At 37.6% G+C, this 16,068-nt stretch overlaps 1 protein-coding gene across 1 annotated transcript; it reads left to right on the top strand.

Annotated features, from left to right (window-relative positions):
* Positions 1–304: 304 nt before the first annotated feature.
* On the top strand, positions 305–11,029 carry LOC122410629 (verprolin). The gene is made up of 8 exons (XM_043418913.1): positions 305–756; positions 1,768–2,272; positions 2,570–2,678; positions 2,751–3,487; positions 4,322–4,495; positions 4,721–4,953; positions 6,033–6,820; positions 7,506–11,029. Exons 1-8 carry the CDS (start codon positions 710–712, stop codon positions 7,568–7,570), a joined length of 2,658 nt encoding a protein of 885 aa, XP_043274848.1. The 5' UTR covers positions 305–709; the 3' UTR covers positions 7,571–11,029.
* Positions 11,030–16,068: the final 5,039 nt, after the last annotated feature.

The following is a 16,068-nucleotide window of genomic DNA, read 5'->3' as shown; positions in this document are numbered from 1 at the left end:
TCTTCTAAAATCTAAAATCTAAAAATATTCTATGTTTTTCATCATTTGTAGTTTTATTCGCATCGCTCATTGCTGTCTTCTATTTATTACTCCTATATGGTGGTTAATTTATAGAATCAAATATCATTTATGAAGTAATTCGTTTTGAATTACGCGGCATTCAGGGCGGGGGGTGGGGGGATATTTTACGGAAAAGTCCGGCAGATGGCGAACCCGACAAGTTTCCAAAAAAGCCTCTAGTCTGATAGGCAGAGCCAGAGCGAGCTAGAGGATTCCCCGCTCGTGCTTACTCGTGGGCTGTATTATAATATACGAGAGCCGCGCATCTGTGTCCTGTGCTGCCCTGCTCCGCGCGAATGTGTGAATATATAGTACATACATAATAATAATTCTATCGTCCTCGGTGGTGCTCTGTGCCCTGTGCATTTGATGTGTTCCGTGTACGTTATATCGTCGCTGATGAACTCGTATGAAAACTACGAAATTTTTAATTCCTTGATATATATATTGGCGTGGCGTATGTCGTGTGTGTTGAACGATAAGTAAACGAAGTAATAAAAAAACGCATTAAAACAAAAAATAAATCAACGGATCGATTGGACCTTACGACGGATTTTGTGTCCGCCTCTGGTTTGGCGACACACGTCGAAAAAGCTGTCCCGCATCGGCGCTTTTTTCACCCCCCAAGTGGTATCAATGTTGTCTGGCAATGGTGTGTAAGGAGAACGTGGTATCATGGTTTGGGAATCTGTCCAGGTAATGCATCGGTGTCGAAAAAAAATGTATATACTTTTTTCTTTTTTTCACCTTCACGTCGTACATGGTATTCATGTTTTTTGACATTCTATTCAATTATCGAATGAGGAACGGGGCCGTAGAAAAAAACAACGGGTAACGATTCTGTCACGCGAATATCCTAATTTTCATGTAACTCGTTCTCTCTCCCTCCCCCACTTTTCTTCTCGCCATCTATATTTCTATATGTGTCTTTCTCTTCCTTTCTCTCTCTCTTTCGCCAACTCCTATCGCTTGCCTCGATTCTTCCCCCTCTTCATTCTCTCTCTCTCTTTCTCGCCACTACCTCATTTTCGTTCTTTGAAAATTTCGTACCAACACAAACTCGTACCAATGCTCCTCTTTCGATTCATCCTCCTAAACTCATCTGGCGGAACCCCGCGTAAAAATTATTTCCGACGCCACTTTACTTTAAAACGTTTTACTTCCAGTACGCATTTTCGATCGAAATTTCTCGGCTGTCCTCTTGTATGTCCTGTCGCTAATCATTTTTAACAATTTTCAACATTGTTCTCCGTCACCCCTCTTTCTCTTTTTCTTTCTCGCCCTTCATCACTCCCTCCACCTCCCCTTCGTTTTTTCCCGAATCCGAAATCATTGGAGGATTAGCACGCTTGCCAATTACTCTACGGTTAGGCATGATTTTTTCACCCTCCCCCACGCGCCTTTTTTCGTAACGCGATACTCTAATGGAACATATTTTTCATGGGAATTGCCGGAGATGGTTTGACTTGTTTATCGACTTTGTTTCGAGCGATAATTCGTATATAGGCTTTTTTTTCAAGCTGAAAATTTTACATCCATGTGACCTAAATATTGCCTGATTTTTTTTGTTCTCCAACTTTTTTGGTTTCATATTTTATTGAAGATATTTATGTGCAAAGATTTTCTATTAATGGACTTTGTAGAGTAAGTTAAATTGGAACTTAAAATCTTTAATTTGATCAAATAAATTATATTTTCCTTCCACAGTTATAAACGCATAGATGTGATGTGCACTCTGTTAAACATGTGCTTGCCGTTTGAAATACGTTACCTTGGCACATGTATCGAAGATATTGGAAAGCGTGATTATGCGGATTTGCGAGAAACCGAAGATCATGCTAACAGCACAAACGAACTTGCTGAATTGGCAAATCTGGGTATTGGAGATAAGAGAACACGAAGAAAATTGGCTCTCTACATGGCGCTATTGAGATCCTGCAACTACTCTTGCGCCATTATATTTCACAAGATTCTTGCTAATCTTGATACTCAGGAAATCATAAATATCCTCAACGGAGCTGCTTTTGCACCGGACGATCAACCCATGGAAGAATTACTCTTGCTTTATACCATGGCGCTTAATCATCCTGCTTTTACTTACGAGCAAAAAAGTACCTTTGGTAATATTTATGTCAAGCTCCAGGAGGAAGAATCTCGTCTTAATCTTCCAAAAAATCCAGCCGCTGTCAATTCGTCCTACAAATCTTCACAAGTAAATATTTTTTAACACACTTGAAAATGTCATAGCAATTCCCATCACTGGTCATTGATTTCAATCAGCAATGCTCCTGAATATAATTGAAATAACAAGAGAACTTTTTTTTTTTAATCAATTCAATAAAAACCACTATTTTTCCATACGCTATTGAAATAGACATTTTTTTTTTCTAAAACCACGAAATTATAGAAATTCAATTGTTGATGATTTTCTATGAACACTATGGTATTTTTTATAAATACAAATAATTAACAAGTGAAACACAGCCTAATGATAACGCTCGGTGTTCAGGGATGCGGGCCATGCGGAAATCCAAGTGATCGTCCGGTATCAGTGGACCCGAGTGTGGAAATGCCAGTGAATTGTTCGATGCCACCACCGCCAATACAAACGTACCACGGTAAAGCGAAGAATAACGTTAAAGCGATCACAAATGAAAAGAGAATGGTTCGTTTATTGAGGATCTTTCCAGGCGAAATGGGAGGAATGCGAGGTAATCCAATGGTGAGCGGTGTACCACCAGGATTGTCGTTGCCACCACCGGGATTATGTTTGCCAGGACACGATCAAATGACGATGGGAACAACGCCGGCGGGAACGCAGTACGTTCACCTTGGTTTTCCAACCGTGAATCATATGGCACCATGGACAGGACAAGTGATGATGGGAAATCCATTGATGTATCACACGAATGATATGTTGGCTTGTCCACCATCACCATTAGTCAGTAGGCAATCGTCGCCGTCCCATTCGCGGTCACCGAGTCGAAGCAATTCGCCACTGGGTCGACGCAGCAACAATCCAATGCCTCGTACTTCATCCCAAGTTATACAATCGACGTGCAACACGCTGACGACATCGACCGGCTCGTCGAACAATCAATCGAGTATAACAAGTACAAGTGCAACACCTCATCATCAACCTCCACCTTCTTCGATCGGTTGCACGACCAGAAGTCTTCCTGGTGGTCCACCACCCATGTTACCACCGAGATCCGCACCACCGCCAATCACAACCACAAATCTCTCTTACTCTCGTCACAACAGTATCGATAATACCTCCACTGTTGCCGCATCAGCGACCAAACAACCTCCACCACCTCCGCGGTTACGAGCTACCGCTTCGGGTGGAGATTCTTCTCAACGTGACAACACTGCCAAGGATGTGAATAATTTCAAGGGAAATTTACCGAATACGTCGTTCGGAGAGGTAAGCAATTATGACAGGGGCTGCAGGTTTTTTTTCCATTTTTTATTCGAACAATCTAACATGGTAGACATGGTAACGTTCATTGTTAAAATTGAACGAAAAATCACCGTTCTCGCTCTTTTTTATAGTGCGCTCGGTATTCGCTATGTTCTAGAAATGCGAATTTTAGAGTAGAACAAAATTGGATTATTCGGTAAAATCTCCTTGCTTTCGTTTATGTTGAAACATTTTTTTTTTTACAGAACAAATCGAGTTATTTTTTCAACCGATACAAATATTTTTAATTATTCCCGGTTTGGCAGGAATGTGTTACTCCAAATAACGTTATTTTCGTTCACCATCTGGCGAAAGTAAACAATTTTGATGTTTCATTTGTCTCCGAGGTCATGTTGGCTTTATGAAAAAAGTATGCAGATAATGCGTAGATCATAAAATTTTCGTGCGTACATTAAAAATGGATCTCGATACGGTCAATGTTTGACGAGAACCGATATTAATATTGAGTTTTGCTTCGTTGGGCGTTTCTCAACTTTGTTTGATCAACGATTCGTGTGAATAAAAGGTGAGCGTCGATAAAAGAGTGACCATTATTGTGAGAAATATTCAGGATCATTTGAAAAATATTGAAATGTATAAAATTTCTGATTTCATTATAAAAATGAAAATTCAGTCGATTCTATGCCTCAAATGTTACATGTTGTATGCTATGTTTCTCTTCGACTGTTTGAACGAAAATCATTGTTGGCTCGGGTATTGAAAAATTTCGGTCGCGTAACAATTTTGAAATTAAAAAAAAAAAAAAGGATTAATGGTGTGGCCGTGCTGTGAATATAGATTAGACGAATGAGCGACGAGGACGTCCGAGATATGGAGATGATGGCGTTGGGTCAATTGAGGAACATAGTGAGAAGTCAGACGACCAACGGTTTGAGTCAACTTGGAATCGACAAGAAGCTAGAAAATACAAATAATGTGACACATCCTGTTAACGAACCGATCGGGAGTGAGGTACAAATCAAATCGTCCTATATTAAAATCCGCAATAATGTCACTATTATCCATTTTAATCCAAACGCTAAATAACGATACATTTGATAAAGCACCTCTTTGACTTGGCCTCGTTTCCGTTACGAAGTCTTCTTCACGGGTCATACGGATACGGCTATACTTGAAAAAGAAAAAAAAAACTGAAGAGCAGTTCCTCAGCAATTATAAAATTCGGCAATATTTCAGGAACAACTGTCTCAACAACAAACGCTACAGCAACAACAGCAGCAACAATCAATGCAACATCATCCACCACACACTCACATAAACGCTGTCAATTTGAGGCGATTTCCCCACATGTCGGCACTGGAGCACTCTCAGATGCAAATGTATTCTCCACCACCGATGTATCCACCAAATGTTCATTGTTATAGTTGCATAGGTGTGCCAGTTACCGGTTTGCCTACTCGTCATTCCAGGTATTTATTCAGAACTTTTTTTTGCCTTTATCTCAAACGTGATATCGAATATTACTATTCCGTTTTTCACACACTTTTTCAATTGTCTCAATTACGCAATTTCCGTAAACAATTTATCTGAGTCGATATGCATGGGTTTTTAACTGAAGCTTTCGATCAATATTGTTACTAATTAGGATTGAGCATAGAATCAATTGTACAACGCTGAAGTTTGCAACGTTAGAGTCCAACGAAATGAACGAAAAAAAGATTTGTAATTCATCGTTATTTTTATTTCACGAATCATTAATGTGGGCAGGAAAGAAAATTGGAGATTTACGGGAATTATTCGAGAGTGGCTTTAGATCATTTCGTTGGATTCCAGTTCAGTTGTACAGTTTTTTTCACTGACGATACCAGCTAATGGCTTAATTTTGAAATAATCTCCAGAGTGTACAAACAGAAAAATGACTCGCCGAGATTCACAGTATTTTTACATTGGATATAAAATTCATTGTTTCATGAATAAGTGTGAAAAAAAAAATAAGTGTGTACTTTTTAAGAGTTTCGAAAGCTTCTGTACTCTTAATCACCAAGAAGCGGTGAAACATTTCTTTACCTCAATTTTAATCCAATGCATCTAACTTTATGAAGCAAGAAAAGAAAGAAAAAAATCGAATTCTTTCAATATTTCTTATATTCGTCAAATATTTTTACCGTTTAAAAAAAATTCGCCCATTTTTGAGTTTGCTTTGAAAAAATTCTGAAAGAATTCCTTTTTCTTCGTCTTCTGCAAATATATTAAAAATGTCGAAAAATTTCAATTTTTGAAGTAGGTTTGCCCTGGTCTTCCCTATACAATACCATTAAATAACAAGTTTAGATATCTTGTGCAGTATAGTTGCGCGAAGAGTAGTTGTGTAACGAGAATCCTAAGTAGAAAATGTGGGACAGCCCAAATTCGACTTTTGCTCGGACGATTGAGGCTTAGTTCTATCTTAAGGATTGATTCCGACAACAAAAATAAAGTATGAGGCATCGAAGAAAAACAAATTGAGCAATTGATTCTGGATAACTAATCCGATTCGTTTTCTTCCAAGGTGTAATGCTCAGCATCTCTACTGTACGCAACTGCAGGCATTGAGTTTAGATCCGGAAAATAGTCGTCACTGTTCTCAGAGCAGTAGTTCGGAGAGTACGGGAAGTCGTTCACCGCCGGAAACCCCACCGGCGGTGCCGTGGGTGAGCAGTAGTGGGTCAGAAACGGCGCAATCGTCGACGACGGAGCATCAGGCATCGCCAGGAACGTCATCGCATCATTCCACGATGTCGCAGTCTCATCAGGGAGCTCAATCGATGTCACACATGTCAGAGAGGCCGAGAAATCAGTCGAAGAAACATCAGTCGCACGTTATGCGACAAAAAAATCAAATGGTCAACGGTGTGACGTCGGGCGGAAATGGAAACAACTGTAGCGGTGGAAACAACGGTGGTATACCAAATATTCCACACTGTGTTTCGTTTCCCGGACCACCAACACCCTCCCCAGTCACATTTTTACCACACGCTCATTTCTCACCGCTCAGACCGAGCAACGCCATTTATTCGAATTTTTCCCACGCCGCGTACAACCGACCACCCACTTTTCCGACATCTTATCAACCCAACGGCGAAATGATGTATCAATACGCTGGACCTGGTGGCACACCTCCTCCTCCTCCACCTACCGTTGCCGCCGCACCTCCGCACACTTATATGCCATCGGCGCCTGTCGTTACATACACACCAGCTGCCCCACCTGCCAAAATATCGTGCTACAATTGTGGTAGTAATAATCATGTGGCAGCTGATTGCAAGGACCAAACCATGGAGGAGCTCACAAAAAGAGGTATATTCAAATAATACCGAAAAATTTCAAAAGAATTTTGAAAACGCGATCGCTCCTGTCAAGGGTCCCTGGGAGCGACTCGATTAAACTTGTCTCAAGTCGCTAACGCGACTCTAGATAAATAGAAGATCAAATGATGTCAATTATTCTGCATGCGATCCCAGTCATGGGGGCTATAGAGGAGCCGGAAGTTGTCGCGAAAAAGTCTCATTCCGCTAATTCAAGAGGTCTTTTGTCCCTTTGTTATTAGATTTTTCAAACGAATACAGTTGTTCTGGGTTCCATAATAATTATGATCTGTTTTCCGACTGAGTTAAAAATCGACTGTATCGGTTTGACGAGATATGCATTCGATAAATATGATCGGCCGAAGAGTCATTTATAAAAGATGCTATTTCAATTCGTGTTGTTGAGAGCAATCAAGTTTTACTCGTTTTTGTTACTATCAAAGCTACCAATTTTTATATTATAGATTTTCTACCCGAAACTCTTAAATTTTTCATCAAATATAAATTTTACTAAAATATATTGGGGTAATTCTGATTTCGAGAGACACCGAAAATCGAAATTAAAAACACAACTACAGGGAGAATTTTTAATTTAAAAAAAATGGTTAAAAACCCAAAACCACATGAACATTTCCAGCTTGACTTTCATTTAATGATAAATAAAATTGATTTTTCAGCAACCTATCGATTGGATTACACCTTGATGAAACAGTCAGGAGAGTGCCCGAGTTCCGACAAGTGATCCCCTGCCATAGACCACCCGAATAATCACTGTAGACAGCATAATCGAAACCGTCACAATCGCAACATCATGTATCGGTATAGTCAAAATCATCAGCTAAATTCTCAGCGTCATCATCAACAACTATGTCAACAACGCCAGCCGCAGCAGCAGCAGCAACAACAACAACAACAACAACAACAACACCAAAATTATCATAATAATCCCGTATACAGTACGACAAGCACCATGAACACGCTCGAGCCTAAAATCCAATCAAAACCAGACTACCATTCAACGTGTAGGCTCTCGGTGACTTTTTTAGATTATCCGTATATTCGTGACGAGAATTTTTTTAAGGGAGATGTTTCACAGTTAACGGTACCAGGTATACTTTTTACAAGTTCTTATTTATGATAGCGATTATTATTATTATTAATAATATTATTATTATTATTACCTATATTATTATTGATATAGTTATTGAAGAAAATATAGCGTCTGTACAAAGCATAACGGAATACGATATTATTATCTATATTTTTAGCATATATTTAAGACCATTTTTTGAGATAAACTCGCGTTGAGAAATGCTCGCGAATTTTTCATTCGTGTTTCCCTTCACAATCGTCATTTGCCCCTTAAGTTTGTTGAAAACCTCCACAAAAAAAGCATTGAAAAGTCCTTCGATCTCCATCTCTACTGGTGTATAAAAAACAAGTAAAAATAATTTAAAAAATAGAGAAAAGTGGACGAAAAATAAAGCATATCGCGTCTCAATTAAAGCGATCTTGCGACTACTTAATAAAAAAAAAAAAAAATGAAAAAAAAAAGAAATACTATACTGTTACTGCTACTCTCACTATTTACAGTTAACGGTGGACACGACGTACCGAGTTCTTCGATGTACATTTATAAATATACATATGTATATAGCACATACGTTTAAAGAGAAAAAAAAATTGTTTTTTTCCTTTTTTTTGCGTGTTTGCGACGAAGAAAGAAAACCATAAGTGTTCGATTTATTATCTAGCTGCCGTTTCGCGCTCACGTAGCGTTGTGTGTATAAAAGCCTGACGAAAACGAGAGTGAAGGCAGAAAAAACGAAGAGGCGATCAAATAAATAAAAATGACAAAACCTCAAAAAAAAAATGGAAATAAGAAGAATTGAACAATAAAAACGAAAAAAATAACGAAAATACACTGCTCATCATTCACTCGATATAAATCGTCGATAGCTATTGCGTAGTTAGAGGATTAAACTCTCTCATCCTATTTATTAGTAGTTATCAACGAGCAATCCACATGTGCAACTCGAGCAATTTTGTACGACCTTTTATCGATCTACCCTCTTTTTTTTTTAAGCGTTCAATCACTTTTGCTATATACACACAAAAATACACTCAAGAGGAGAAATCTATCAATGATTCGAATGCATTATCATTAGATTTTTTATTCGTAGTCTTTGTCGAAACCAAGGCAACGTAATGCCCGTTGCATTTATGACCTTTTGTCCTCGTGAAATTCGGCTTGAAGTTTTGAAGCATATTCAAAAGAAATGAAATTCTATCCTGATTGCTCGTCCGAATAAGTTGGAAGAGAGAGAGAGAGAAAACGAGAGTGAGGCGATCAAGTGATAAAGCCGTTTGTTTGACTGTGTTTTTTTCTTTTTTTCGGTCGTTCGTTTGTGAATGTAGATTAAGTACGTAATAAGTACGAAGAAACTGTGAACGATAGCGGGCGAGATTTGAACGTGAATGAGTACACGAAAAAGAAAAAAAAATATATATCGGACGAAAATTTATAGCTTTTGAGTGTTCGTCAAATGATTTCGAGCTTTGATTTTGTCGATTTGCGGCAACTAGTCAGAGGTCGACCCTCTTTTTAAATATTTATAAAGATAATAATAACGATGATGATAATATTTCCTTCTTGTTTGAAACGAATGAAACAGGCATGTACAACGAAAACGTAAATATCTGTGTTTGTCTCTCGTCCGCCATCTCTACGCATACTTGTCTGAATGAGTCAAATTTCAAATGTGACGATATAACGGCGATTTCTTTGAGAAAAGATCAAACGGTTGCATATGAAAAAGCAGATAATTAGGATAATGGAAAACGAAATATCCGCCACGAACGTCAATTCGCGCGATTATTGTTTTAAGCGCGAAAAACTAGTCACATGTGATACTGGCAAATATTCTGTTTTTTTGCTCCCAGAATGGTCATTGTTACTTCAATAAACTCGCGCTTTAAACACATCAACAAACACACCTGCCCATATACACATCGGCAAATTCGTGTATAACACACACATTCAATAATATACATACAGCTTCGGGAGAAAATCTTCGAGTTCCTATGTCGAGCTTTCTTTCCCAGTGATTCTCTTAAAAGAGCAATGAAATATGTGATCTTCACGAGAAAAAAAAAAACAAAAAACGAGAGAATTATCCATTTTTACAAATTTGTATTGATACTTGTAGACAAGGATTGTTTGATCTTTCTTATTTTTCTTTTCGTTCACGATTCATGCCTTTTGAAATCACGATGAAAATATTTCGTCTCCCTTTACATTGTTCTTGAACTCACTGTCTCTTTGCTACTCATAATCGTTAAGAAAATTCGAGCTATTCCTCATCCTTCTGTTCAATCAAACGAGCGTTATTTCTAAACGTAAATAATTAAGTCGTAATTTAGAATAATGTAAATTAAAATATAAAAAAAGACGACATCGAAACGAAGGAAGAAGTGCATGGGGATGCTAAAAACGGGACGGAGCCTCGTGTCTGCACCGAGATGAATACGTTTTTGGAATTTATCTATCTGAAATTTCAAGTCCAAGCATCGGTTGGTCATAAATCATTTATATACATTCGTTTTGGATAACATTCCGATCGAATCCTCCATGAAGTGTCTTTCGACAAATCAACTTTTTCTTAGCCCATTTTCGAGTGCTAAATAAAATCAAAAGGCTTTCTCGGTGTTGGGACAGAGTTTCTTTCTTCTCGTTTTTTTTTTTTAAATACACGAGTATACGTCCGAACTTTGTAACTAACAATTCACGGCGGTAATTACTTCTAAAAATGGATCTCTGGAAAAAAAACAAAACAAAAAAGATTTAGTTTCTATTGACAAATTCATGTAACTTATGATTTGGTTGTTGATATCGGTCATATAAATTGTAAAAAGCGTTTTACTCGTGCTTCGAAGAAATTTTCGCTGATCGAGAAAGAGAAGAATGGAAATTGTTGATATCATTTTGTTTGTCCACTCGAAGGATTTAGATACGCACAAAATTCATACTTTTAATCAACAAATGGAAACAAAAATCTTTGAGATTCCATCTCAACAGCGAAAATTCGTCTCGTTGAAACTAAGGCCCGGTACAATAATGAATGAAAAAAAAAAAATAAATATGGACTCGAACAAGAGGATATATATATTGAAAAGTTGAAATTTCACTTGATCAAATCAGTATTAAAGGTTAAGGAAGAGAACGGAGAGAGCAAAAAGAATAAAGAAGAGGATGTGGTAGGGGGGGGGGGGGGGGGATGAGAAATCAAAAAATTGCAGAATCATATCACTCACAGTGGAGTTTTAACGAAGAGATAAACAATTATGTAAAAGGGTCCGAAGAGATTAAAGAGTTGTATTAATAACGGTGAAACTGTTATAATTCAACGCGTCATAACGAAGCATCAAATTTCGTGATAAATAAAATGAGACGTTTGAATGATGGTACAGTTAAGTCTGACAGCATTTGAAAAATACTGTCTTTTCGGATTGACGAGGAAAATTGATTTTTCGATACAAAAATGCATTATTTAAGTGAAAAGTCATTATGAGAATTGGTGGGGATGGGGAGAAGTTTCTCCGAACAAGATTATGCCGGGTTTCGACGGTGGTCGTCGTTCCATCCTTTTTTGAATTAGTAAGAAATATTCAATCACGGTGACGGAATTGACTATTTAATCCGAGGAAAATCGTCGTCTTCGTTTGAATAAGACATTGTTACTTGTAAAATGATTAATTCAGGCGCACCAACCGAAACGTTGTTGCGTCACCTCCAGGGTAATTTTATTTGTGAGTGTTCTTTTAAAAAAGCCAAACAAGCAAATAATTTAGCCCCAAAGAAACGAACGAGCAGACTATTGAATGTAAAAGCAAAAAAAAAACAAACTGTTTTTTTTACATGTTGCTCGTTGGATTCGTTTGTCGAGGTTCGTTTGTTCGTTTGTTCAGGGTTGAGCTTTTTCAAGGAGAAACACAAACAAAACATATTTCCCATTGCGAACGACGATTTTCCTGAGGTCGAACCTCAATTCGCATTTACCGCGAGAGGATGTTTTTTTTTAATTCGAAAATCAAGAGGATCTTCGGGATAAGATAGATTTGGGAAAAATATAGAAATCGATTCACAGTAAAAATGAGAACATTTTGTAGATTTGAGTTTCTAAATGAAAAAACGAACTTAAAAAATCAGTAAAATTCAAACGAAATCAGTTTGATTCGAGCAACGTTCAAACTTGACCAAATAAAATTTCATACGTTGAAAAAAATCGATTTTTCTCGATTGTCAACGAAAAAAAAAAGAATAAAGGACGGAATTGTTCCCCGTACGCAAGCCGGAAGTATCGAAGAGGCGAGTCAAAACGGGAGCACCCTGTAAAGAGTAAACAATATTTTCGAGCCGGCATTAAGTGACTTACGCACGTACAATTGTATTCTAATCATTTTTATTGGGTCTCGCGATTTCAAGGTCTAAAGATATGTATTTAAAATATGTCTATCATTATTTTCATTGTCAACTCGTATTGAACAAGTCATTTTGCGACACACGAATTGCTTTTTTTCGTCGATGATTATCATTTTATGTGTATTATCATCATCGTCATTATTATTATTATCATGATTATTGCTGTTATTATTATTATTATTATTATTATTATTATTATTATTATTATTATTATTATTATTATTATTATTATTATTATTATTATTATTATTATTATTATTATTATTATTATTATTATTATTATTATTATTATTATTATTATTATTATTGCGATTATTGTCATTATTATTACTGTCATTAACACGATTGTTGTTGGATGAAACTGTGAAGGCTCGAGCCATCTAGAGACGGCTGCTACGTAGAGAGAAAAAAAAGTTCTTCTCCTTGAGATGTAAAGGAGATGAAAAAAGAGGAGTGAATGGGTATGAAGAAAAAACGAAGAAAAAAAACAAAAAAATGAAGTTATTGTTAGGATGGTGGTACCGAATGGAGACAATATACGTGCTTAAAAAAAAATCGAGTGATTACGAAAACGAAAATGAAAATGGTGATAAAGACTATCCGAAATATTTCAGCGCAAATCTTTTGATATTAAGTACGTAAAAATGGGGAAAAAAAATCAAAAAAAAGGATGAGAAGAGTGCCAGGAGAACGCGAAATTGCAAGGAAATCCAATGTCGAGTGCGTCGAAATTTTCGTGACCGTAAGAAATGTAAGGAAGCTTACGAGAGACCGCGATTAAGTCTGACGGATTGTTTTGGAGTGCCTGAAAATACGCGTGTGCTTGGGTGTTTGTGCGTGTGTAAAAAATGAGAAAATGAAATTGTATATTAAGAATACCGAAAAGAACAATACGGTTTAACGAAAAACGAGATAATTCAATTACGTTGATAATTGTCCATATTTGTTTTTGAGATTGCTCGAAAAAATCGAATTCTGCGCTTATATAATTTCCTATAAGAAACGAGAGAAAATCTTTAAAAAAGCAAAAAAAAAAAACGAATTGAGTGTGAATCTAAAGAACGAGTATTGGTTGGATTAATAAGAATTTTGAGAATCTTCAAAAAAATGAGTTAATAAATAAGAGAAATAAAATCGTGCGCGAATTCGTGCCACTCTAGGTCATGTACATATTGAAAGGATAAAAAAAAAAATGTTTACATACAAACATGTGATGTGTATATACACACTATATATATGAAAATATTGAGATATATTTGTAAATTCTGTTATCTGAAAGCATTATAAATATTTTAACCTCCTGTAATAAAATATTTAATAAAAAAAAAAACGTTACCAACCAAAATCGAGACTTCATTTTTACTCCCATACTCTGTTTTTCTGTACGACGCTGTTACAAAAAAATAGCTTGCAACAGAAAAAATCGATAGATTCGCTAATTCTTTCAATATGCACCGTGAAGAGACCTCGAAAATTTATTATACAGACCGCTCGACTTTTCAATTATGCTTTTAATGTGTTAAGGCCTTGTATACACTTGCAGCGGGCGAAAAACGTGATTTGCTTGTTTTTTTTTTTCGACAAGAAAATAAATGTTTATTGAAAAACTGCGAGCGACATTCATTAGTACATTTGTTCGTGTACTTGTACAATTCTTTTCATCAAAAAATTTCTCATAAATGGCGAAACTCCGGATGTGTTCCAGTAGCACCTTTTTTTGAGCATCATTTTTCCTGCGGACGTGATGACTAACAAAACTATTAATCCGATTCATACCAAATTTATACCACTTACTTATGATAATAATTGATTAAAAAAAAATGGCGACAGTTTTAACAAAAAATTCGTTTTCTGGGGTGCTAAATTTTCGGCTTTTCGTTGCAATTTTTTTTCCAACAAAATACAAAATCGATGCGATTAATAATTTTATAGCAATCGTGTCCACCGCAAAGATTTTTTTCAAAAAGACGATAATCGCGTTCAAAGATTCAAGTATCAGACGACCGCGCGCGACGGGCGGTAGGTTGAAATGCCCACAGCTACGAATCTAGTGCTCCGATCTTTATGAAATTTGGTGAGAATATTCTTCAGACATTTGACTCGAAGAATATCTAATCAGAGAAAGTCTCTGCCGAGTCTCTTGTCAAAAAAACGTTCGATTTTTCAGCCCATCCCAAGTGTATATAGGGCCTTAAAACGACGTTGACAACGACTTGACAAAAAGCATTTTTTTTTTTTATGAAAAAAGAGATTACACAGGTTCAGCAGATATTTGGGGGAAAAATGTACTATAAATATAAAATAAATATAATAAATTGAAAAAACTAATCGAAAAAAAGGTTGCTACGATTTATAATGAAGAACGTACAGTAACTTTCGCAGGCACTCGTCATTGGAACAGGAAGGGAAGAGATAAAACACCGCTTATCAGGAGCTTCGTTATCACAAGCAGTAGCCGCAATATCCGGTCACGATTCCTCCGATATAAACCGAAGGGAGTGTGTACACACTTTAATGGTATCTTCGACAAGGGCGTAATGATGCGATTAAAGATGTGTGCTGGCTGGACGTTACGAGGCGAAACACAACGAGGAATCGCCAGGGAGTTTGGCCGAAGCTTCGGGCAAGAGGTTGATCATTCGATCTTGAGTATTTGTACGGGCCGGTTGAGACGGCGATGGTCGTACGAGACCCTGACAGAAAAAAGAGTCCGCAGCCTCTTCGCCGGTATATCGAAGGCCATTCTGAGTGAACTTAATAATATCCGGTGTTGGAGCTTGGCCAAGGTGTGGAGAAATTAATTGGGGAAACTCGATAAATATCGACGACTCTTTGGTCCGTTTAATCGGAAATAAAAAAGAGTGGAAGGGATTTTAAGGGCGGACTGCTGGCTCGGAGAAATACAAAGTTGTCACACGTCATTTTCCTTTCGATTCGATAAACCGGAAATGACGGTTTAAAAAATAAAAAATGGCGCTAAAATTCGGCGTGAAATTCACTCTTGAATTCACCGTAAGATATTCGACCGCAGGGACAAATTAACGAAAAAAGCATTAACTCCTGTAACGCGCCATAAAATTTCAATGATTCATAAGAATTTTGAGTTTCTAACAGTAAATACTGCACATAGGACGCAAATACTCCCGCGGAGCTTCCCAGGAACAAACATTATTTAATTTACCTAAAAATTCAATTTTTCTCCCCCACCATCATGAATTGCACACCTCGCCCCCTCGCTCTCGTTATACTCACGCTCCTTTTTCAAATTTCATTCCCTCCGCGTACTCGGAGCATGAGGTGCCACACAGAGCTCGGGAAAGGACGTCGAAAGGAGAGACAGCGCAGGTGAAAATCTGGACGAAACGACTCGCAGAGGGACTCGCGATTGAGTAGAGAGGGAGAACGAGGATATGACAGCGGAGGGCAGACATACGATATCGAGTCGATCGAACGTGTGGAGCATTGGGGGAAACGAAAGAGGGTTTGGAGAGCGAGAGAGAGGGGCGGGGGGTCACAGGAGGAAAAACGAATACACAGAAGGAGAAACGAAGAAGGATAACGAGAGAAAGGGGGGGGGGGTGAGATAGAGAGAGAAAGATCGAAGCCAAAAGTGATTTTAGAATCGTCATCGAGGAGTGAGAAAAAGAAGAGGAAAAAAAAGAGGATCGCTGTCTCTCCGTAGCGCAGGGGACCGAGTTGGGTCTTCGGGGGTTGGTTTTCTCCGTTAGTGTAAAATCTACGAGTTTGCGCACTCCGTG

This window comes from Venturia canescens, chromosome 5 (assembly GCF_019457755.1).
Source record: "Venturia canescens isolate UGA chromosome 5, ASM1945775v1, whole genome shotgun sequence".
NCBI lineage: Eukaryota > Metazoa > Arthropoda > Insecta > Hymenoptera > Ichneumonidae > Venturia > Venturia canescens.
This window is presented reverse-complemented; position numbering and strand designations above follow the sequence as displayed.

Coding starts and splice junctions, on each gene's coding strand:
- LOC122410629 (XM_043418913.1), top strand. CDS start 710: ATGGTGTGTAAGGAGAACGTGGTATCATGGTTTGGGAATCTGTCCAG. Junction 2,679..2,750: donor GCCAATACAAACGTACCACG/GTAAAGCGAAGA, acceptor GGATCTTTCCAG/GCGAAATGGGAGGAATGCGA. Junction 4,954..6,032: donor TTGCCTACTCGTCATTCCAG/GTATTTATTCAG, acceptor TTTTCTTCCAAG/GTGTAATGCTCAGCATCTCT.